Source organism: Fukomys damarensis, unplaced genomic scaffold (genome assembly GCF_012274545.1).
Source record: "Fukomys damarensis isolate Sample0158 unplaced genomic scaffold, DMR_v1.0_HiC HiC_scaffold_21, whole genome shotgun sequence".
NCBI lineage: Eukaryota > Metazoa > Chordata > Mammalia > Rodentia > Bathyergidae > Fukomys > Fukomys damarensis.
This window is the reverse complement of record NW_022900933.1, coordinates 10,586,564-10,612,753: the sequence shown is the minus strand read 5'-3', so window position 1 is coordinate 10,612,753 and position 26,190 is coordinate 10,586,564. Positions and strand designations below refer to the sequence as shown.

General features: G+C 35.3%; 1 protein-coding gene across 2 annotated transcripts in view; it reads right to left on the bottom strand.

The window, feature by feature from the left end:
* Mpp5 (membrane palmitoylated protein 5) overlaps window positions 1-26,190 on the bottom strand; it is an 88,765-nt gene that overhangs the window by 44,597 nt on the left and 17,978 nt on the right. Inside the window, exons 3-4 of one of the 2 annotated variants that reach the window (XM_010645328.2) lie at window positions 16,399-16,463; window positions 9,218-9,737 (exon numbers count right to left, since the gene is read on the bottom strand). In XM_010645328.2, the coding sequence (XP_010643630.1) occupies window positions 9,218-9,584 (367 nt within the window). In that variant the 5' untranslated portion in view covers window positions 9,585-9,737; window positions 16,399-16,463. The remainder of the gene's footprint in view (window positions 1-9,217; window positions 9,738-16,398; window positions 16,464-26,190) is intronic. The other variant, XM_010645329.2, reaches the window with a different exon arrangement.

Sequence of the window (26,190 nt, the reverse complement as noted above, 5' to 3'; positions counted from 1 at the left end):
CCTAACGAGATAATTAATGTGAAATAGGAAGTAAAGGGCTAAAGGTGTAGGGAAAGTGGGAAGAGTGGGAGAAAGGTAATAAGGGAGAGGAAAAAATATGAGAAACTGAAAAAATGGAAATAAAGTGTTTGTAAATGGGGAGGGGAGGAGGGGGTGAAGGGAGGACAGGGACAAGGGGAAAAAATGAGAATCAACCCCTATTATGTAAAGGTACAGAATCCCAATGATGAATGTAATTGTATTGTATTCCTAGATTGTACCAATAAACTCAATAAAAAGAAAAAAAAACAAAAACAAAAACATAGTGGATACTATCCATTACATACATAGTTGCATAGAAAAAGTCATTATTGTTAGGTTTCTTTATGTAAAGCATACAGAAAATCTATTGATTTGTTATTCTTTTATTGTGTATTCTATTATTTTAACAGCACTTAAACTTTTTTTTTTTTGGTACCGGGGATTGAACTTGGGTCCTTGCATTTGCAAGGCAGGTGGTGGAACCACTGCGCTAAATCCCGGGCCCCAGCACTTAAATTTTTAGAGAGTTTAAAAGACAATCAAAATAGCTTTAGTCTTCCTTATAAAATATATAGTCATCTTTATTTTAAAAAATATATCCACACAGCTATCAGTAGTATAAAATTCAATAAAACTGAAAAGAAAATTAAAAGTCAACCTGCCATTAGAATGACCTATGAAGCTGTTACCCGAAGGAGGTCAGATCTGAAGGACTGCCATAACTTAACCATAAGCTAAGATGACAGCTACAAGAGTAGACAGAAGAAACATGGACTGCCAGGTTCTATCAAATTGGAAGAAGTCACCAGATGATCCCCTAGAAGTACAAAGAATTCAATAGCTTTAAAGTTTTACCAGAAAACCAGGCTTAATGGCACTTGCCTGTTATCCCAACAGTATACAGGAGCCTGAAGCAGGAGGATCGCTGCAAGTTCAAGGCCAGCTAGCATGAACCACATGGTGAGACCCTCAAAAAAGTCAAATTTTAAAAGTTTCATTTGAACAAAACAGGCTATAAGTTTATCAACCTTATCTGAGTGGAGAAATTCCTATTAAAATTTTTAGTAACTGTCAAAAAGATTCAGCCTGAATTCCAGAGAAATGAGAAATATCAGGAACTTCACATCTCATCATTGACTAAAATTAATAAGCAACCTTAGTCCAGGAGGTAACTATCTCCCTAGGGGGTCTCTTCATCTTCAGGGAGGCTGACATTTTTTAAGGCAAAAGAGTTTCTTCTAGCTGTAACTACTAGTATTGTTTCATACCATATAGACTTTCAAGGTCTGAAAAATTTATTAATGTTTTATTTTTACCAGTATATGTTTTGCAGTAGATGATGATTATATTCCTTGCAGGGAGTTGGTACATGTACATAACACATCTTAATTCTTTTTTCACCCAGCACAGATGATACTGTAAGCATGGTTTCTTAATCTAATGGTTTCCAATAAGTTCTTAAAGTAAATTCCCAGGATAAGATTTACCAAATAAAAACATTTAAGACTTTGATACATACTGACCAAATGCTTTCCAGAATTGTATCAACTCATACTGCTAGCAATGAATGTGGGTGCTTATTTTCACAAACACAGATCAAAGCATTATCAATTTTTTAAATTTGTTTGTAATCCGGTAAGGCTGAATATATTTTTACAAGGCATAGCCATCTGTATTCCCTCTTTCAACTATTTTTTTCTACTAGACTGTTTTTCCTTAATAACTGAACTGCTGATTAAAGGGATGTTCCTGCAGTCTTAGGAAGAACATACCAAATTTCATTTTTTCTTATTATATCAGAACAATGCCTTTTAATCAGTGGTCAGTTAAAAATGGATAACTTAAAGTTCTACAAAATAAGTGCTTCTTGTGTTGACAGGAACTAAGGTAAGAAATACAATTTCCAGAGGAAAATGAAACCTGGGGTCAATGTGTTTATTCCGAGAAGGTCTAAAGCTATAAAGACCATTTAGGACAATTTGAAACTCAAAGGGAAAAATCAAGCAAAAGAATAAAATAACTGATTCCCAAAGAGGCTGATGAACTGGTCGTTACCTACATTCACATATAAGACTAAGAAATGGATAGTGGGAGAACTTGAGAACCATTACCAATCCTAGAAATACCAACAAATTTAAACTTGGAGTAAGGTTCAAATTTCTTAGGTAATTATCAAGACCAGTTTAAATTTGCTCCAAGAAAGCTATCATCCTTTAGAACTTGCATTCACTTCTATAAAGTCCTATTTATATTTTTCTTCTTTAAATAATAAAACCTATTTTCACTGAAACTCCAGGCACATTATGTTAATCAACAGTACCATACTAAATTGAGATCACTTGCACTTTAGTACAATGGAACAATTATTTATTTCATATATTTATTTTATTCAGTCCTCATAAAAACTTTGAGAAACTTTCCCCAATTAAACAAACAAACAAATGAGATACCTCAAATTTCTATAGGCGAAGAAAATGAAGTAGAGAATAATAAAGAGTTCATATCCCATGCTGGTGACATAGGGCTTGCACATGCAAAGCAAGTGCTCTACCACAGAGCTACATCTCCAGCCCTTTTTATTTTGAGATAAGCTCTGGCCTGAAACATGCAATTCTCCTGTACCAACTTGCCTATAACAAAATTCTTCATGTTTAATTTACATTCCTTGCCCTGCAGTTTGACCTATTTGTTTTTAATTGATCTTCAGAAGAAACTGTTTAAAGTTCCCATCAGCATCTCTAACATTTATCTTTAACATAATACAACACTTAAATCTTAATTATTGTATGTACATCAAAGAGAAGAAATACAATCTTAAAAATAGCCATTATATTGGTTTTGGGATATGATTAATCAGATAAATACAAACATATATAGGTCTACAAACCTCCCACCCCCTCCACGGCCTTCTCCAAAATAATGAAGAATTTAAAACAACTGACAGAGAGCACCCATCAAAAATTACTGTATCTGAAAAGTCCATCTTCAAATAGTTAAGACTCTGGGAGAATTTTTTGACTATAAAGGTAAAAATTAAAATTACCTAAGGAACCTAAGAAATCTACATCTCTGGAGATGTTTCAAAGCATCAGAGATAGCCCTCTACTCTGAATTAGAATTATTTTTACTTACTGCTCTAATTTACCCTACGGGATAAGTTTTTTCTAGTGATCTGCTCCAACATTAAGACTTATTTAAATAAAGTGTAGTCTCCTTTCCTTCCTTCTACACCCCACACTGTGTGTGCACACATATGTAGAACAAACCTATGGCCTATCACTCTGAACAGGTGTTCCACCATGGAGCTACAGCCTACCCCCTCCCTTTTTTCAGAATTTAAGAACATAAAGTTCAGATCGGAAGTTCATGAAAGATCCTGAGCAGTAATTACTGGTTAACAAATTAAAGACAAATATTAGGGCTGGTGGTTTCAGTTTAATGATGTAGCACTTATCCAGTATGTACAAGGCCTCCTGGGTTCACTTCCTAACACAAGAAAAATATCTTCCCATAAAAAAACCCCAAACAACCACAAGTATATGAGAATAGTTGAAACACAAAAGAGCAATCATCTTACTTCTATATGTGGTAAGACAATGGAAAATTGCCTTGAAATGACTGCTTAGAAAAGGGTTCATGATTTTTCCCTGGATAAAACCGAAAGACTTGGTGAGAGGAAAAAAAAATGTTTCAAACCTGGATTTAGAATGCCTGAGTCTTAGTGGTGGCATGATTACTTTTTAAAAGTTGTATTATGTCACTGGATAATCCACCTCCAGTCTCAGAGACTTTCTATTAAATGAAGGGATTTGAATAGTACTTTAGCATTCTTTGGCCTCTCTTAACATTTACTTTCTTAACCGGATATACATATTCTTCTTCAAAATAAAAGATTTATGTATACTTGTGCAATATATTAATATTTTCCATATTATTCTAGTTCATAAAAAGTTACTGGTTAAATATGAAGGTTAAAATCAAAGATAGTGGTGGCAAGAACATAAGAAAAACAGGAACCTTCACACACAGCTGGTGTAAATGTCAGGCAGTAAAGCCACCATGGAAAAGACTACGACAGCTCTTTAATAAATTACAGAAGACCCAGCAACTATACTCGTAGGTATCTATTCAAAAGAAATAAAAACAAGTATTCAAACAAAAGCCTGTACACAAATGCTTCCTCACATCAATCTTTACAATAACCAAAAGAAGAGAACAACCTAAATGTTTCAACGGAAAATATGAGATATCCACACAACGGGAGATCATCCAGCCATAAAAATAAAACACAGATGCATGACACATGGATGAACCCTGAAAACATAAGTGAAAAGAAGACAGTCACAAAAGGGCACATGCTAGTTCATAAGATGATCTTTGTTGGGTTGCTCCTGGCTCTTATAAAAAACAATTCTTAGGTCTGGGGCTATAACTCATTGGTAGAATACATGCTTAGCATTTATAAGCCCTGGTTTCATTTCCCAAAACCACAAAACGAATAAATAAATAAATAAATAATAAATAAATACATTTTATTCAAGCCTACAACATGCCACTCACTTATACTCATTTTTTTTTTTTTAATTTGGTTGTCCAGATAGTCCTGAAACCAAGGCTCGGAAAAATTATGTAACTTGCCCAAGGTCAATAGCAAATAAGTGACAATAAAAAGTACTAGAACTCAGTTTTGATCCTGATAGCCCTACAATTTTCAATACACAATTATGTCAAGCATTTTAACATGCCATAAATAATATAGCAAATCTAAAAACTAATTAGCTAATAAGTGAAATGAAATTTGATAGTGTGTCAGAAACAGAACTATGTAGTAGTTAATTTTTTAGTAGACATATGTATATTTAATATACCAAAATTTACATAACTACTAACATATTTTCAAAGAAGTTTTCAAAGATGCTTTAACTATCATTTTAGCAATGCAGCCAGATCAGAAAATTCTCAAATGGTCTATGCACTTTAAACACTAAACCTAGTACCAATAATTTAATCATTTCACTTACAAAAAAAGAAAAAAAGTCCTTGAAGGAATGGTTAAGAAAGTTTGCTTGGAAGTATTTTTAGCAGTTAAGTAAAAATTTGATGGTGAAAATAATAATAAACTTCTAAGAAGTAAGCTAATGTAAAACTCTAGATATACTGGCCCTGGAATTTTCTTTGTTCACTTTGAATTTACGACAGACAAAATCCCAGTATATCCCATGGTTAAACAAAAGTCAGCAGCAGAAAGAAAATTTGGAGAGACATTTTACTTTAAAATATCAATATTCTTAACAGCTTGCATATTCAGAGACATTTGGCAAAAAATATACAGATACTAATCAAGACTGAAACATGCTATTCTTAATATTATGAAAATGCTTTATTCCTTAGCATTATTCACTCCAGTTTCCTTCTCCTGTGTCTTTTATTTTCTTTATACTCAAATATCTGGTGAAAATAAGAAAGCCCCTGGCCAAGAATTTAGCTCAGTGGTGCCGCCGCCTGCTTCTCAAGCACAAGGTCCCAAGTTCGTAAATAAATAAATAAATAAATAAATAAATAAATAAATAAATAAAATAAAGCCCTAATCACAAATTGCAGGTGTCCCTATTAACCACAAAACAGCTCACACTGTGAGTATGTGTGCCCTATCCTGACCTTTCTTCAAAGGTATAACAATCACATATTCACATATATGATAGATGACAGTCTTTCCCAGCTTATTCCCTTTAAACACTCTGTCTACTATATTTGCATACATCCTTGGCCCCAAATTATTTCTCTATGAACACAAAAACAAAAGCAATGACATCTATCTTCCTGAAATATCTGAAAATTGCCCTATTCTATCTTAGCACATTATAACCCACATTATTCTTTTGTCAGGATTTCTCTTACGAGGCAGTTTGCTTTGATAAAGAAAGAGAACAAATACAGTTTTATTTATAGCAAAGCAAGGTTTACAACTAATGCCAATTTTAAGGCAACCTCCTTAATATAGTTTTTATATTTTGTTAGTGTTATTCATTTGAAATTAAATTCTCAAATCAAGATTTTAAAAGTTTTACAAGATTCTAATGGCTTTTAAACAAAATTTAGTTTATCACCTCTGAGTATTTTCTATCAATTCCATCCCTATACTTTTATTATTACATACTGCCATATTTACAAGTACTCCAATTTTTAAATACTACCCAAAGTATCTAATCTTTACAATGACATTTTAAATTCTTAAGAGTACTCTGTTTACTCACAGATAAATGACATATTATTTGAAAACCGAAGGCTCCCTCTCAAAGAAGTAAATTAGTTGTCCTGTCCTTCCTTCGTTTAAAATAAGGTTGCTGTTTCTGGCCATGCAAAAGGCTAAGAAGTTGTCTCCGGTCATGTGTGTATTAATCAAAATACTGGCAAGGAGGCAGATACAATTTTAAGGGAGTACTTCTGTTGTACTTTGATGTGTTAGCAGATTATGATCAGAAAAAAAGTGAAAGCTATTACATTTCATTTTAAATGAAAACTAAACAATGAATACATCTAAAAACTGGGTCTATGACTGACAATAACATTCTACAACTTGTATTAGTTTTTCACATTTCCTATATAATTTACAGGCATTTATACTGAATACATTAACATTAAATCTAGCACTTATTTCTCAAAATATTAAATCTTCTGTCCAAGAATTACAAATACTTGGTACTATATTTCAAATTACTTTAAAATATTATGTAAAACAGCCTTAAGTGCAAAGATCAAATAAAAGTATTTATGAGAACCACAAGGGGTTACAAAGTATAACAAAATACATCTATCCTTTAAGAAAAGTAGGGTCTGGGGATATCACTCAGAGGTACAGCACTTGCCTAGTATGTTTCCTGGGTTTCCATTTCCAGGAAAGAAATGAAAAGAAAGGAAAAAAAGAAAAAAAAAGTAAGCAGCAACAGCATCAGGGTGCTCCTTAGTGTCAGGAGGCTAAGGTGGGGATCACCTGAACTCAGTAGCTGGAGTCCAGCATAGTCAGCGTAGCAAGACCTGACCTCAAAAATTTAAAAAGGAAGAGAAAGAAACAGCAACAAGGGAAAAAAATTATAGAAATAATCTTTTTTGTGTTTAGGCCCCCAAAATGACTAAAACATTTCACCAAATGAGTCTGGCTTAAACTATATGTTTCTTTGTTGTGATAAGAATATTATCTACACATTTATGCCTGATTCTATGTAATGCAAATGGGCAGATAAAGTCAATCTTAAAGAACTTTAAAAAGAAAAACAGAAGACCTGATTCAAGCCGGATATATTACAACACAAACCTTCTCCAATAAAGAATATTTATAAAAAATTTTAGGGAGGGAAGGAAAAGGTAAGTAGTAGGAATTGAAAGCTAGTTAAGAGTCAACTGCATGTGGAGTATTTTTTACTCTAACAAAATCTTTAGGAAAAAAAGAACATAAAATCCCTTCATATATGTGACAAAGTGTTATCTACTGCATAAAACACTTAATTATAAAGTGACGATGATTCTACAGCATTTGAAGATCATACACACAACACACTTAATTACAAAGTGAAGATGATTCTACAGCATTTGAAGATCATAAACACTTCTGAATGTTCTCAGTATCACTAGATAAAAAAATTCTTAATATAAATGTACTAAAGAATATGTATGTGATCTTTTTTTTTTTTGTACCAGGGATCAATCTTGGGACCTTACGCCTGCAAAGCGCACAGTGGAACCACTGAGCTAAATCCCCGGCCCTATATGTGATCCTTTGCAAGCACATTTGAAGTGTGGGTCCTGAATAAATGTATACAAGGAAAAGAAGCAGATGATATGATAAAGTATAGTAGAAACTGCTCCAGATTTGGAATAAAGAGACTTAGTGAGACACAAATGTACCATATATATATGGTGCCTTGGGAAAATTAGAAAAATGCCACTCATGTCTAGCCTCAGCAAAGTGCAAACATGAATGTGAATCTCCATTCAAACCCGCCACTTTGTGCATATGTTTGTATGTATGTATAAAGCCCAGATCTGGCCAATTCAAACATGGCCCTACATAGCATTTACTAGCTTGGTATCTTAAGCAAGTGAGGTTCAACTTCTTTATCTCCCAAACGGAGATTATACTCCTAGTTCACAGATTATGAATGTTACTATAGAGACATTTGCTAAAGCACCCAATATAGGTTCAAAAGACACTTAAATGAACAGCTACATGATAACAATGAAACAAAAACGCTCATCAAACAGAAGTATTTTTTCTCCACATCTAAAAAAAAATAAATCACTTAGAAATAAAACATTTCACCTGAGTTAGTCTAGTTTTAAAGGTTGTATTATGTATAAAGCAGCATCTCAAACTGACTTCTATATTCCTCAACACTCGTTCAAGGCGCTCTAGTATGTGAAGGAAAGGCAGGCAGAAAAATTCAGCACGCAAATATTCTAAGTTTGGGTATATGCATTTGACATCAATCAATCTCATTAGATCCATAATGCCTATTAACATTATAAAGGATAAAAAAAGTCCTGTAGTGAGGAGGTATTTAACTGTTTTTTGTTTTTTTTTTGAGGTACCAGGGATCATACTCAGGACCTTGCGCTTGCAGGGCAGTGCAGGCACAGCACCACTGAGCTAAATTCCCGGCCCAGTATTTAACTTATTTACCACTGAATTTATCAGGTCACAGACCTCTTTCATATATAAATAAACTTACAGAACTAGTTTAAATTTTTTCATAGAACAGTTTGGATAGTTTATGGATTGAGTCATATTTGTGTATGATTCCATATGAAACAGCACCTGTTCATGTTATTGACAGTTATTATTAAAAATATAAAATAGATTTTAAGTTGCAGTTATTAATTTCATTACTTTACAAACTTTAGAGAAATTCAATTCTGAAAACTGCTTTTCAATATGTTGACATAAAAATCTGTCTGATATGAAAAATGAATCAAAACTTTAAATGTTAAGCCACATGTATAACTTTTTATACATAAAAACGTAATATTTAAGTTACACATCTTTGCTCTTTGTGGCTAAAGAATTATGGTTATAAGGCCTTTACAAGAAAATAATCCAAATTACTATTATTTACATTCTTAAGCCTCTATTCCTTTCTCATACAGATATTAAAGCACACATAAAGCAAAAACATTTTATTATTCTGCTGTTTTTACTTACCTAATATTTTCACAGCATAATGAGGACTCTCTAAGATAATTCCTTCTTCTGTATCAAATATGGGGTTATCTATTCCAGTCTTTGGGGGAATTTGGGCTAGTTTCTTAAGTCTTATGGAGGAATTAAGGTCAAGTTCTTGTTTTTTCCCTTCTTCTTCTCGCCTACGTCTCATGTCCTCCTGTTGCTGTCGAATGCGCTCCAACTGTGCACTTCGTCGTACTGGCATCAGCCTGGCGCCCAAATCTCCGGGGCAGTCGACAGCCATCTCTCGGTGCTTCCGAGGTTCCTCTGGTGATGCAAGATCAACATTTTTTATTTCGCTGTCTGATTCCTCTGTAACATGCCCATTCATATAGGATGTTGTCATGGTTTATCTATAAAAACCTGTACCACTTTTTATAAATCAATTTTTCGTATAATGCCAATTTTCTTGATTCTGTAGTATAAAATCCATGTTTACTTCAAAAAAAACCTTCTCACATCACATAGTAATGCTATGAAAAATATCCATGAGGGAAATCTAAGGGGAAAGATGGGGAAAAAAGTGTATGAATTACAACATAAAAGTAGATACTATATAGCCCATTTCAAACCTCCACACAATACACAAAATATCTAATAAATATACAGCAATATTTTTCTATGTAGATTAAACGAATTTTTTATTTTATAGATAAACCTAAGGGAATCAAGGCATTTCCAAAAAAAAAAGTTACCTCCCAAGAATTTGAAGCATAATATTCAATGTTATAGCTAGGAAAAATACTGGAAAGTTTAGCAAAGTGGAAATGTAAAAAGTTTTGGCTGCTAAGTTTATAAAGAGTAAGTTGAAATAGTCTTTAAATTATCTTTTTAAAGTTACCTCAATATGATACTTCATGCTCAACTAATATACATGGGATTAGAAAATTAACTTCCAAAAAGTAATTAATGAATTTGACATACAGCAGGCCATGTTGATAGCTCACTCAAGACATAGGAAGTCTGGGAAAATTAACTCATCAAGGGGTTGAGATAACAAAGATGCCTACAGAAGAAACTATAATTAGCAGCAAAGGCATCTATACTGAGTGAGAAAAGGGCCAAATAAGTTATCAGTCTTTAAAATTTATTACATTTATTTTAAAATTATGGGTTTGGTTTTGTTTTGTTACCGGGGCTTTGCACTTGGAGAGGCAGGTGGCAGAACCACTGAGCTAAATCTCCAGCCCCACAGTGATTTTTAAGTAAGGATTCATTTAGAGAAAATGGTAGTGTCTAATACCACTCAAAAGTTTTACAAATCCTACTATATAACAAACATAATGCTGGACCTAGAGTCTAGAAAATTGAATTTTCATTTTGATTCTGCCACTTTTCCTAGAGCAACAGTGGCAAACCTATGGCACGCACGTTGCACTGGGCTGTTTGCACTACTGAAAGCTCTAAAAGGTTCGCCATCACTGCCCTACAGGTTCATGATTTAAGACCAGTTTCTCTCTCTGAACTTCAGAAACTTACAAAATGTATTCATAGGATTATTTTGAATTATAAATACAATAAGGTAAACAAGCTATAAAATGAAAAGATAATCTGGTTCTATTTTAAAAATCTTCCAACATATTTGAGACAAAAATATTTTATTGAATAATACTGCCTTTTCATCAATCCATTTCTCAGGCATAAATAAGCAGATTGTTTATTTGTATATAAACTCACACATTAAACCTAATTAACCTTTTATTCAAGGCTTTAAACATATTTACAGTAATACACTTACTACCTCCTTGAATTCAGCATCATTTCAGTAAATAAGTTGGTTACAGCAATTACAGTATGATACTAAGCAAAAACCAGGTTTTTAGACAATATTCCTAATACCAGTCAATCTCTTTCACATATCAGGCCATAGTAAAATAGGGACAGAAGTCAAAGTATTTAATGTACAAACCTATGCTATCAGGAGAAACAACAAAAGCCAACAATCAGGAAAACTAAAATTACACTTTCACAATTTGGGTAGATTATTATCTTTCATCCAAATTTTAGCTTCTTAGGGCTGGGGATGTAGCTCAGTGGTGGAGTGCCTGCCTGGCAAGCACAAGGCCCTGGGTTTGATTCCCAGCACCAAAAAAGAAAAGTGAAAAAAAAAAAAGACCAAATTTTAGCTTCTTTATTAAAAACTACCTTATTTACCATTGTTTATTTTTCATTAAAATGAAAGCCATTAGATTGATTTTAGGCAATTTTAAGCTTTATATGTTGATAATATACAAATGCAAATTCAGCTGATTTAATGTTTTCACTACAAGTAAGCAGAAATTTGTGTAGGAGTTATTGTGTAGGAGTTATTAAGAATAGTTAAACTATTCTTAACTTTAATTTTTAAAATCTAGGAGTGTACATATTTTCAGAAAATTAACTCTCAACCTTTATTTACAATTACTGGACATTAAAAATCAAACAATAATAGATTATATATTTTTATATAAATTAGATTCTGAAATTAAAACTCAGCTTAAAAATACTAAAAAATGTATATATACCCACTACACTAAATCATGAGGGAAAATTATAGCTCATGCAACAGAAACTGGTTCAGGTGATCTTGGTCCTAATTCTCATAGTTGGTCATGACTTGATTTCCAGGAATTGGGGAAAAACAAAATATCAAACATCCCCCAGAATTCTCAAGGTTGGACTATTATCATCATGCTTGTCTATCTGGATCTAGTCTTTCTTTTACTTTCAGAAAAATTTCTTGAGTCTGATATTAATCCACTAAAATTTCATTTTTATTACCTCCCCTGGAAAGCTCACAGTCTACCACAAAACAGTAAAGAAAATAAATGTCGGTCTCTCCTCACTACCAGAGTCCAAATTTGTTAGGTTTAGTTCTTTATTTCTATACCCCCAGTGATTAGCACAATACATGTCACAGAGGAAATACCCAAGAAATATTTGTGCAACTAAATTTGAAAATGTCACAAATTCACAAAGGATGAACAGATCTAAAATTTAGTCTGTGGTAGAGTGAAAGCAAATACTGAAAACATAAGGATACATTTCTTTGCCCTGCATCTCAAAGGGCAACTAAACATTAATCACACAGAAGAGCCTGTTCCAGACCAACGGAATCACATGACCATTAAAGAAGGAACACGGTAAGAAAATGGCACGTTTGGAAAACAGCAGAATGTAACTGGGTGTGGTGGTGCACACCTGTAATCCCAGCACTCTGGGAGGCTGAGGCAGAAGGATCACTGTGAGTTCAAGACCAGCCTGGGCTACCTAGGGAGTTCCAGGCCAGTCTCAACTACATAGTGAGACCCTGTCTCAAAAAGAAAACAGCAAAATGTAGCAAGCTGGCAGAACAATGGAAGAATGTCCTACATGAGTAATAAAACTGAAAAGGAAGCAGAAGTGATGCTGCCAAGAATTTTAAAAGCTAAAGATCTGTGCCCTGAAAGTGAAGAATCACTCAAAGATTTTAAGCAAGGGATGATATAATCACACTTGGTTTTACAGAAATAGCACTCCTACAGAAGTGCACAGGAGTGACTGAAATGTGGCAATGAGACCAGTTTGAAAGTGCCTACAACATGGGATTCTGAACTAAAGCAGAATGAAGAAAAGTTGTAAGTAGGTTATGGAAACAGTGGAACTTGGTGTCTACTTCACACAGCAGGGCAAAAATAGAAGGAGAAAAGGTGGCAAAGGAGATGAAAGGGTAGAAGTAACAATAACTCTACCTACAGCAACACGTGCTGAGCACTTCATCATGACAAGACCCCAAAAATACACTGAATGTTTAAATTTTTTAAAAAATTAATGAATATGGTGGGGGAGGACACAGCATAAGGTTCTTATAAACCTGCCTTGCCTTGGATGGTACATGGCAGTGGCATTCACTGTATTTTTCATCACACCTCAGAAAGACAATCATGAAAAAGGAATTCTAGAACTGCTTCAAAATGTAAAACAACGAAATAAGTGAAGAGAAGGAAAGTATTTTGAGGGAGATTAATGGTAATGCTACTTGCCCATTAGTCACTAGTATGTACACAGAAAAAAGGTTTCAGGCATCCACTGGGGTGGAGGATTTAGAATGTATCCCCCCAAAGGTAAGGGGGAACTACTGTATTGCAAACACTTCACACAGTACTCACTCATTTTAACCTCAGGACAACTCTAGAACTAGGTCAAATTTGTCCAGAATGGAACTGAAGTAGGTCTTGAAGACAAGACAGGCTATATGAATCAAGGCAGGAAGATAAAAAATAGGGGAGGGGCACAAATTAGGGTAGTTGAAAAGCAGAAGGAAAGCAGAAGATGAAAGATATGACTAGAAAATATGGCTGAATCCAGTTTATGAAAGGTTTAAAATATAAATCCTTAATCCGGATGGGTATTGGTACATGCTTATAATCCCAGCAATCTGGAGGCTAAATCAGGAGGATCACCATAAATACAAAGCCAGCCTGGGCTACACATAGTGAGTTCAAGGACAGTAGGAGCTTCATAGTAAGACCCTGTCTGAAAAAACACAAATAAATAAATAATATCCTTTATCCTGAAGGCAGTAAGAGAATAAAATAAGTTTAGAAAAGAGGAGCAAATTATATATAAATTCAGTTGCACATATACTTTTGGCTAGGTACTGGGGTTATAGAGGTAAGATCCCTCCCTGCCTATTACTCTGTCTCCCAAAATTTCCAACAAGGCTCTAGAAGTTAAAATACTATTTCTCTTTAATCTACTCCTTTCCTATTTGTCTTCTTCCATTTCCAATTCTGTGACTGTGTCATTCAGTTACTCAGCATCACATAATGTTGAAGAAAATAGCCTCTAGAATCAGACTGCCTATAATCTAGTCTCTGCCCACTCTCCTTTTATGTCTCAGCTTGAAAACATTCTCTCATGGAATCGAACAATCCCTTTACTTCTTAAGATAGACTGCAACTATGTCTTTGCACTTCATCAGAGTAAAAAAGCCTTCTAAGGTCAGGAGTTAGGTTGATTTATCCCTGGATCCATGATACCAGCAAGAACCAAGAAAACAAGGCTTCAAAATATGAACCCAGGTGGTGTGATTCAGGGTCACCACTCTTAATCACTATCCTTGGGTCACTAGGTAGATGACAGTGTTATTAACTACAGTGGAGAATATAGGAAGAGAATCAGAGGAAGAGAAATTAAAGGGAAAGGCAAGCTTCGTTTTCAACAAATCAATTTCAAGGTGACTACATATCACCCAGGACAAGTTCTAGTTGACTAGGAACTTATTCATCTCAATAGCCATGATACGTAGTAAGGAAGAGATGATTACTTAAACATATGACTAAATCATGTGTCTGTTTAGAACCTCTGACGGTTTCGATACTATCTAGAAAATAAAGTCTAAACTACAGGATCAATCTAAGTTTTCTATGTTTTTACTACTGTCCTGCATGAGCCTTTTAATTTAGCCTCCTCATTTGTGCATATCCTATATCTTTTTTCTTCCTGCCCACAGGCCTTATGAACTATATATATCTCCTTTCATTTTCTATCTTCAAGACCTATTTCAAGTCCCTAATTTCTTGAAGAAATCTTTTAGACCTTCTTAGTTAAATAACAAGCTCATCACACAGAACAATCCAAAAGACTCTATCATGCTCACAAGTTAATTCACGAAGGCCAGGAAAGATTCTAAAGTACTTCCAGGAAGAAAAAAAATTATGCTGTGTCCAACAGTTTTAATATTAAGGTCATATTAATTTTAATGCAGCTCCTATGATCCTAGCAATGAGGGAGGTAAAGCAAGAAGATTACAAGTTCAAGACTCGGGCAATTTATCAAGATTGCTTTAAAATAAAAAGGCCTGTGGTTGTAACTCCATGGTAGAGTACCCGTGTTCTCTCTCTCTCTCTCTCTCTCTCTCCCTCCCTCTCCCTCTCTTTTTTTTTTCTAGGACAGGGTTTCACTATGTAGTTCAGATTGGCCTTGAACTCACTATGAAGCCCGGGCTGGTGTGAAACTCACAGTGATCCTCCTGCCTCAGCCTCCTGAGTACTGGGATCACAGGCATGTGCCACCATGCCTGGCCACCCCTGTGTTTGATCCCCAGTACCAAAAGAAAAATAAAATTTTTTGAGACAGGGTCTCACAACATAGTTCAGGCTGGCCTTGGACTATGTAGCCCAGGCCTCAAACTCATGGTGATCCTTCTACCTCAGCCTACCGAGTGATGGGATTATAGGCATGCACCATTGCACCTGGTAAGATCTTATCTTTTAAGCAGGCAATCCACTATTAATCTAGTCCATATATGTAGTCAATACATATCAATAACAGTAAAATCCCAGTCCAAAGGACTTAAAATAACAAAATACAATGACCCAAATCCTTTGACAATTCAGAAGCAGGTAAATGATCAAACTAGAAAATTACCTCCTTTTTGAGGCAAACAACAGGCTGAAGATAATGGAGTTTACAAGTTCTTGGCCTAATTCTTCTCTTTGCAACCTTCAATCTTAAATTTAAAATTTAAAAAACAAAAAACAAAAAAAAAAAGCTTTCAAGGCCTGTATTTCTAATCCTCATCAGAATCCCTAATTCCACTCCCTTCAAAGAACAACAAGAAAACAAAAAATCTTTACATAGTCCACAAAGCAAGAAAATAAATTTTCAGATGGCAGGCCAGAGCTATTTTGATGCTAATTTCAAACTAGCAGGGGAGAAAGGGCTTTGCTTACATGAATTGGCTAAGAGAAGAAATAAAGCTAAATAAACTTCAAGTGCAAATGATCGAGGTGAAGGGACTGAAATAGCCTAACCAGTACAGGACCACTGAAAATTGTACCAAGAAACAGAACCATTTGTGTAACTGCTGGGAAGCAGGACAGGTCTTCAGGAAAACAATACAGGTTAGAAGGAAAATAAGTAATATCTTCATTTTTAGACAGGGAGATGAAAAGATATACTTCATATGCATAAACATGTTCTCAGTTTACACTAGTATCCAGCACTTTAAAATTTTTCTCAATTTATCCTTCTTCCCCTTCTTCAGTAAGGAAAGCCCTTTGACCAGCAGCTGGGAAGTCTCATTCTAAGTGATCAGCATTCCTTTGACATTCTAAGAGGCTGGGTTATTTGTTTCCATAGAAACAGCTTTGTCAGCGAACACAGGATTGTGGCCAAGAAGAGTGAAAAGAACTTACATTATGCAAACTGGAAAAACCTTTTCTTTTTGGTTCTTCACAAAACTCAGGCTAACTTTCTTACTCTGTAAAACAGAAAAATAAGATAATTAGTCAAGTGTAAAAGTCTGCAAAGGGAGGTGGGAAAGAGAAAGGTTAACTTGGCGAGATACCCAAACTTGTTTTCACATATCTAGGGTTGGTATAAATTTGTAAAAACCCACCACCACCACCTCAGTCTCTAATTGACGTCAATTAAAAATCAGTGTTGTTGTATATTAGTACCACTGGATGTGTCAAATGGAGTCACACTGAAAAGTCTGGCAACTCCTCAAAAGACTAAACAAAAACTCAAGTCCCTGTGATTCCATTCCCAAATATACACCAAAAGAAATGAAAACACATTTACTTACACACACACACACACACACACACACAGACACACAGAAAAAAAAGTGGGGAATAAAATGCAAATGTCCATTCACTGATAAATGGATAAAAAGGTTTATGTTCATATACAAAACACAGAGTATACAGAAATACACAATAGAGATCCTTGAAAAGAGAAGTTAAAGTAGCCAGTCACAAAGAACCACATACTATATGATTCCTTTTATGAAATATCAAGAATAGGCAAATATATAGAGACAAAGTGGCATTTTTAGGCTGATGGGCAGAGAAGTATGGTTAAGGTGTGCAAGTTTCTTTTGGGGATGAAGAAAATTAATAGTGATGATTGCACAACTCTGAATATACTATAAGCCACTGAACTACATAAGTGAAATGAGAGTGTTATGGTATATGAATACTATCAATAAAGCTGTTTTTAAAATACAATGAGAAAACCAGGTATAGTAACATATACATGTAATCCCAAAATTTGGGAGTTCAGGCAGGATTACCATGAGTTTGAGGCCAGCCTGAACTACAATACATAGTGAGACTCTGTCTCAAACAACAACAACAACATAATGAAATACCATTAAAAATAAAATGGATAAATTGTTTTAAAATGACAATACTCAGCATTGAAAAAGACACAGAGAAAGTGGAACCCTCATTCAATACTGGAAAGTATGTAAAATGGTAGAGCCTATTTGGAAGTTTTTTACAAAATTAAACATACTACATACTTGCCATACAACCCAGCAATTCCACACGAGAAATAAAAGTATATTTTTTATCTTCACAAATGACATCAGTAAGGATTGTGCATAGCACGATTACCGATAACAGCTTAAAACTGGACATAGTATCCTGTAATTGGTAAATGGGTAAACAAAACATGGGATACTATTCAGCAATTAAAAAGAATGGGGCCAGGGATTTAGCTCAGTGGTGCCACTGCCTGCCTCACAAGCATAAAGTCCCGAGTTCGATCCCTGGTAACAAAAAGATAAAAAATAAAAATAAAAACAATGGACCAATGAATGATACAATAGTACAGATGTTCTCAAAATGTAAAGCCAGACACAAAAGCATACATTGTATGATTCCATTTATATGAAATTTCTGGACAAGGCAAAATTAGTGCCTGTATAAAACTAGTTTAGTGGTTTCCTGGGGCTGAAGTTGGTAGCAATTACAAAAGGACGGAGAGCTTTTTCCATGTGAAAGGAGTATTACAAAATTAGACTTCAGCACTGGCAGAATACGTGTATTTTATGAACTACACCTCAATAAAGATGTTTTAAAAACTCAAACATTAGCTAAGATGGTGGTGCATGCCGTAATCCCAGCACTAGGGAGACTAAGGTAAAGCAGGATTGCTGTGAGTTCAAGGCCAACCTGAAACCATGCCTCAAAAGCAAACAAAAAAGCCTCAAACATTTTAAATCGGTGAACCCTGATGTAAGATATACCTGTTCACCTGATTTTAAAAGAAAATAAAACCTTAAACAATGCATCTGTTTACACTTTTATTCGTATATGTTTACAGTACCGAATGATTACTCCCTTGTAGGGAGCTGGTTCATACACACAACACATCGACCCCTTTACCTCCTCCCCTCCTCTCCATCGCCCCTTTCTCCATCACTTAGTCCCCTTTCCACTTACAAAAGATCTTTTACTGTGCTGTTTATTTATGTTTTAGGTTTCTCAGTAAGAGAAACCAAGCAATATTTATTTCACTCAACATTATAGTCTCAAGGTGTACCCATTTTCTCACTAATGGTTCAAAATTTATTCTCCATATAGCAGAGTGGTACTCCACTGTACAAATGCCACATTTTCTCCATCCACTTATTTGACGATGGACACATTGGACACATCCAAGATTTAACTATTATGAATTGTGTTGCTATAAACATAGGTTTGCAGGTGTCACTACAAGATGATGAAAAATGCTACCTTGATAGTAAATTATACATACTTCTAACAATTTTTTAAAAAACCACTGGATAGTCCAAAGCAAGACATGACATCATAAAAACACCCTCGACTTGTTGGGAGCATAGCTCCATGGTAGGGCATGAGCTCACGTACACAGACTTCAGTTCATTATCCAGCATCAAAAAAGGGACAACTCTATTCACTCAATAAATGTTTGCTTTAATGCATAAATTTCAGTTTCCAACACTGAATGACTTAAAAATCCTCACAAAAACAACCAGCCATGTCCAAAACTAAGAAATTAGAAGTCAAAACTGAAATTTAATTGAGCCAGCAAAGCAAGATTGGAAAGAAATTACTACTCAGTACAAAGGACGTAACTGAAATAAAAAGTAGTCTCAAGATTTAACTGAAAAACAAATTCTCGTTTTTTCCTGTTCTCATATTTTTTCTTTTCCCTTCTTTTCTTTCCTCTACCCTTCCCACGTCCCCTATACCCCTTTTCTTCCTATTTCACACTATTAATTATACAATTTGAACCTTATTTACACTTTTAGTTTTTCACACCAGAGAAATTATGCAGTATTTACATGTGTGTCCTATTTATATCACTTAAAAGTATGGCCTCAATATGCATCAATTTTCCTATAAATGACTCTAGTTTCTCATTCTTTGTGGCTGAGTAGTACTCCATTCTATATATCCTGTTTTGTTTTGTTTTGTTTTGTACCAGGGATTGAACTCAGGTCCTTCTGCTTACAAGGCAGGCGGTGGAACCACTGTGCTAATCCCCAGCCCTCCTGGCTTTACTTTTAAGTTAAACACCCTGACAAGCCCTACAAAGGCATTGCTAAAATTCTACAGTTTATATTTTAGGTTTCAGATAGAACTACTTTCATTTGTTATCCAGATTTAACAGCATTCCAAAAAACCCACAGCAGTCTCATGGCTTTCAAACTGACTATATTTAGAACTCATAATGCCAGATAAATTTGTAAAGAATGGATGCACAATTCCCTGAATTAAAAAATAATCTTCAAAATAAAGAATCCAATAAAGCAGGGCTGCTGGGTGTGGTGGCCCAAGTCTAGAATCCCAGCATGCTGGGAGCCTGAGACAGGAGGACTGTTAGTTCAAACTCAGCCAGGGTTATTTATTGACTTAGCAAAACCCTGTCTCAAAATTTTAAAAAATAAAAATTTAAATAAAAAAACTTTTAAAAAGGGGCTTGGAATGTAGCTTAGTGAAAAGGCCCTGGGTTCAATCTTTAGTAACATATAACTTAAAGCTACATAAATCATCTGCCCTTATCCAAAAATGGACATCTGAAATGAATAGACATTTCTCAGATGAAGTAGAAACGGCAAGTAAATATATAAAAAGATGTTCGACATCACTGGTCATTTGAGAGATATAAATTCAGAGAGATTCCATCTCACTCCAGAAATGGCAATTATTAAGAAACCAGCCAATAGGAGACATACAAATAGACCAAAAAAAAAAAAAATGTTTAACACTGCTAATGACTAGAGAAATGCAAATTAAAACTTCAATGAGATACTGTATATCTCATACCTATGAGAATGGTTATGATAAAAAATACAAAGACAGTTAAGTCTTAGCAAGGCTGTCAAATAAAGGGAGCTCTTTACAATGTTGGTGGCTATAGAAGTCACATCACTTGAGTCCAGGAGTTCAAGATAGCCTGGGCAACTGGGTAAAAACTACCTCAAAATCAAAACAAACCCAACAAACTCGAAATCAGATTTGTCATTCTTATTTTACAAATGACAAAGGAAGAAAATCTAAGTCACTTTCCAAATTATACTTGGTGGGAGATATTTAAAAAAGAAAATCAACATAGTAATGATCACTAGCAGAACTATAATACAGGAAACAAAGAAAAACTACTGCCGAATAAACTGCCTTGCCCTGTATACTGGGGGTCAAAGAAAGTAGATACACTCTGAGTCATATATTCCAAAATGTGATACATTCCCCATCAACAGCTTAAAATCTTGCCAGAAACACAAAACATACAAAATGACATATTAAATAGTTACATTAAAAATGGTGCAAATGAGGAAAGAGTAAAAAACAGGTATGGAGTATTTAATGATCAGATAATACTATTTACTGATGATACTGAGTGCTGAACATTGAGCTATGAACTTTAGATACAGATAATCCTCAAACAAAGCTACAAGTTTTAGTACTGTTATCCCCAATAACAAATAAGGAGACAAGTTAAAGAAGCAAGTAAGTACATGTTCCTCCAAATAAACATTTAGCAATTATAACAGGTACTCCTGTATAAGATTTCATGCCCATTATGTCAACTAATCATTATGATCCTTCTTATATGGTCATTTATTTATTTATTTTATTTTGTACCAGGGATTGAACTTGGGTCCTTGGGCTTGCGAGGCAGGCGGCATACATGGTAATTTAAAAGGAATTTTTTTCCTTATTTTACAGAGGACATAAGCAGGGGTATTATTTAAACAGTTTGAGTAATCAGTGATGGAGGCAGTGAGTAGGAAAAGGGAAAAGCAGCAGCAGCACTATTTATAGGCACAGTGCCAAGAATTTCCCATATATTCTCTCATCTAATCTTTCTAAATCCCCAAATTTATCTTCACTTTACAGATGAGGAAAACAAGTAAGGAGACATTAAGCAGCCTCAAGGTCAGAATTCTAAACAGCTGAGAGAAGATTTAGGATGTCAAAACAGAAGCTAACTCTAGACATTTTAAAATTTATTTTAACCAATGATGAGAAGTGAAAGAAAAAAACAAATATTGATCATTAAAGATTAATTAATCGCATAGTATTTTTGGTACCTTTGTAAGATTTTCTTTCCCTTGTCTGCAGAGTCTCTTATTTAAATGACAAAATTACACACCCAAATTGCTTTTTTAGGCCCAAAATTTAACTTTGGTCTTAAATATTCCCCAGGAATAAACACACTGGATCATTCTTCACCATCCATGTTCCTTTGCAAATCACTGTTAGAGAAGTACCACACTATATAAAGAGTCAGGGAACAAAAGATCATGATTTTTCTTCAGTGCTGGGGACAGAATTTCAGGGCCTCATGCTTACTAGGCAAGCAATGTGCCACTGAGCTATAGCCCCAATCCCTGGGATTTTTTAAAAAAATTAGGGTCCCTATATATTAATATGTATTGTGTGAAAAGTGGTTTGTTTTTAACTAGTGAGAAATTCTCCAGGAGCTCCTATCAACCTTAAAGTTCAAGGTCTTTGAAGATATCGAAGACCACACATTCAAGGCAGGAATTGGTTAGAAGCCAAACAGTATCAAAGGTATCAAATGGTTGGTTACTTGAACTGCCCCATTATCACCTTCAACTTCTCAGTAATAAAAAATTAAATGTATCCAAAATGTTACCAAAGTTTTTGAAAAAAGACACTAAGACAAAAGATAACTTGTGACATTTTCAAACAGGCTAGAAATAGATTTTTAAACATACAGTTTTAAATGACCTGCAACATGGCTTTTCTTGCTGCCAACCAAGAATATGTAAGGCCTAGATGGAGAATAGGAACAGTCTAGATAAGGAACAGAGCCAATGTAAGAGATAGAAGATAAAGCCTGAGTTAACTGAATGCTAAGCTAAATTGTATGAATTTCCTCTTGCAAGCAAGGGGAGACTAGAGGTTTCTAAGAAAAGAACAAAATAGCTTTTTAGAAAGCTAAATCTATACTGTAACTGAATTGATTAGGAGAAAATATCAGTAGATCAAGTAATACTTGTACATGGGACGACAAATCCAGAGAATCAGGTCATCCCCCACCTCCATATATAAAGACCTAGAAAGGAGGTGACAAATTTCACTTTTAAAGTACTGCAATAAAGTGGAAGTTTCAACAGATTATTAATGGCTAGATGGGATATTAAGAAGATAAGATTAGAAATACTTGTTTCTAAATTCCTTACACATTCATTCATTCCTTATGGTATTGGGGGACTGAACCAGGCCTCTGCACTGAGCTATACTCCTAGCCCTTTTTAACATTTTTTTTTAAACTTTGGTAAGTCTCTCAGGCTGGGCTTGAACTTGTGATCTTCTTGCCTTAGCTTCTCAGAGTGCTAGAATTTTGAATTTTTATATTTGTAAAGTGTTTTTGCTTCTACAGCTCATTTCAAGCACATTTTTCCTACTTAGAGCTCCATAATTTCTCTGAAAGGTAAATAGGTCAGATTTTCCCATTTTTCAAATACATAGGCATTGACATAGCTAGGAAATCCAGATGAGTGAACCCTTTTGTGGATTCAGTGTTATGTTTCATTACTGTAAAATGATATACCATGCTGACTACATACTTCCTTAACAAGCATCCACAGCAGCCTTCTTTCTGTAACTTATATTCTACATAGTCTACTTGCCCTTAGAGTAGGCTTCCCATTATCTACTCCCAGAACTATGCAAAACCAATCAGTGAATTAATTTGGTTAACACACACCCTTGATCCCAGCATCACATATTCTAGATCCAGCCTTCTCCAAAAAGCCCCACTTATGACTTCATGAGGCTTTTGGGGGAACAAATAGACACAAACCATATAACACTCCATAATATCTCAGATATATCCCAGCTGCTCTCTTCTCATGCCACTACCTTAAACCTTACATGTAGGGAAGGGGAAAAGGGACGTTACCAAAACCCCTGCATTGAGTCCTGGTCACCTGTGAGCCACTACAACATAAAGAGAATTAAAGAATAAAAACAAGAAACAAGACCTAGAGAAGAAGCTGAACTTTGGGCCTGATCAGTGCTGCTCTGGGCAGCAAAGACAAAGGCACCCCAAGCTTGCCACTATTTATTGAGTTCAGAGGGAGTATCAGATGACTCAGAGGGCAACAATAATCCTAAATTGACAAGGATCTTATAATGAGAGGAAGTAACAGATGACTTGGAGGGTGGCAGTAATCCCTATAACCATGAGGATCTCATGCTGATGAGTATCTTACACTGATTAGGATGGTGAGATGGGCAAAATGTTACAACAGGAGGGGGATGAGTTAAGCTGATAAGGAATTTGTCCCTACCCAGGTGAAACCTTTCTACTCAGTTCTGAAAGACCCAGGATATCTTCAGATGATGTAATCTTGGCCTTGAACATCACAGCATCACAGGACTATTGAGGCTTCAGATAGCCCTAATCATAATTTGTGAAATGATTTTTTTTCCCTAAAATTATGTAGAATGACTGACACTTACACACATTATCTCTTTCATGGATTTTTCTATGAGTTGCTTAACTAGTCGTCCCAACCTCAGTCTCTTTCTTTGCTGATCATTTCATACAGTACTGAAGCACCATTACCATGACAATATCCCTTTGGAAGTTTCTATAGTCTTTTCCTTTTTTAAGCTCCCTTTAATGAGGGTTTAAGCACTGGGCTAAAAACTTGACACACATCATTTCATTTAACTCTCACAAGTCTCCTCATACAGTTTTGTACCTTAGGTTGTTTAAACATCCCCCCAAAACCTCATGTGGTCATAGGTGGGGCTTTTTCAGAGGTAGCTAGATCAAGTGTGTGACTCTGGAATTAATTCATGGTGCAATGCTAGGCTCAAGGGCACTAGGATTACTGATGTAAGTGCTACCTGCCCTAAGTAGTCTGGCTAAGATAAAAGGGGCAGAAAGACTGTTAAAGCCCCTTGTTGCTTTTGCTACCTTTCGCCTGCCAAGAACTGTTTCTCCTCTGTAGTGCTTGTCTGCCATGCCAACCTGCCTTGGAGCAAGCTGATTATAGATTGAAACCTCTATAAACTGTGAGCTAAATGAACTTTTCCTCCTTTAACTTTGAGTGGTAGGTAAAAAGTAACTGAGACAGCTTAGTAAAATATGTAATTTGTTCAATATCAAAAACCAAATGGTATAGCTGGGCCTGAAGTCTGATTCCAGGGCACTTGAATGATTTTGTAGGACACAATTCAATATATTTCAAATTTCTTGGCCTAACATGCATATATAATTCCCCTTGATGTAGTCCTAGCATACTTTTCCCAAAGGATTTACGGCTGGGGGTGAAGCTCAGTGGTAGAGTTCATGATAAACATATACAAAGCCCCAGATTCAATTTCCAGCACTAGGAACAAAAGGACAAGTAGGGTATATTTATACATTATACATCCACAGAACAGCTAGCATGCTTTTATGACAATGTTAAACGTTAAAACCAAAGGAAAGCAACTGTTAAAGTAAATAATTTTTTTTTCAGTACTGGGGATTGAACCCAACAGCTCATGAAAGTAAGCTAGGAAGTGTTCTACACTGAGCTACCTTCCCAGCTGTTTATTTTTTATTTTAAGATGTAGTCTAAGTTGCACAAGCTGGTCTTGAACTTGTGATCTTCCTGTCCCAGCCTAAGTAGACAAGATTACAAGTATGTGCCACAATCCCTGATGTTAAAGTAAATAATTTTAAAAAATACTTTTTTTCCATATTGCTATGTACAGAAGAATCTACTGATGGCTCTCACTTAACACTCAAGTCTTCTGCACTAGTTATTTTGTCATTAATCTGCCATATCTGGCCCTGTCATTGTATTATTAATTTTTTATATATGAGTACATATCTTCCCAACTAGATTGGAAATATTCCATAGCAATTCCAATCTAATAGTAGTGGTTCTTTCAGCCCTTGCAAAGCACTATGAAAGTTCACATTAGAAACTTAACAGCTGTTGCATCAAATATGAGCAAGTATCTGAACAATAGAAGTGGCAGGGCATACATTCTATGTTAGCTTTTTGTTACTGTGACAAACACCTGGGAAAACCAATTTAAAGGAGAAAAATTTTATACTGGTTTCATGGTTTTAGAGGCTTCAATCTGTGGTCACTTGGCTGCACTGCTCTGGACCTGCAATCATGCTGAATATCATGGCAGAAAACCCACAGAGTGGAGCAAAGCTGCTCACCTCATGGCAATGGGGAAGTGCAGAAAGACAGTGCAGAAGGGGCCCACAAGACACACCCTTCAAGTAGCCCCCAGTGACTTCCTCCAACCAGGCTCCTCTTCCGAGACTGTGCACCACCTCCCTAAAGCATTATCCAGAGGACAAAGTTCTCAACACATGAACTTTTGGGAGAGTCAATACCCAAACCAAAACAACCACCTATTGCACAACACTGAATAACCCAAGGAGAGAAAGATCTCCCAAATTCTTTCATGATAATCAAGAAAGTGAAGTAACAGAAATAATTACTGGTATGGTAAATGCAATGTTTTTTTGTTTGGGGGGGTGGTTTTGAGACAGTCTCACTATGTAGTTGAGTCTGACCTGGAACTCACTATGTAGCCCAGGCTAGTCTTGAACTTCCAGTGATCCTCCTGCCTCAGCCTCCCAAGGGCTGGGATTACAGGCTTGCACCACCACACCCAGCTAAATGCAATGTTTTTGTTTTTTGGTTTTTTTTTTTTTTTTTTTGTTTCAGGGGT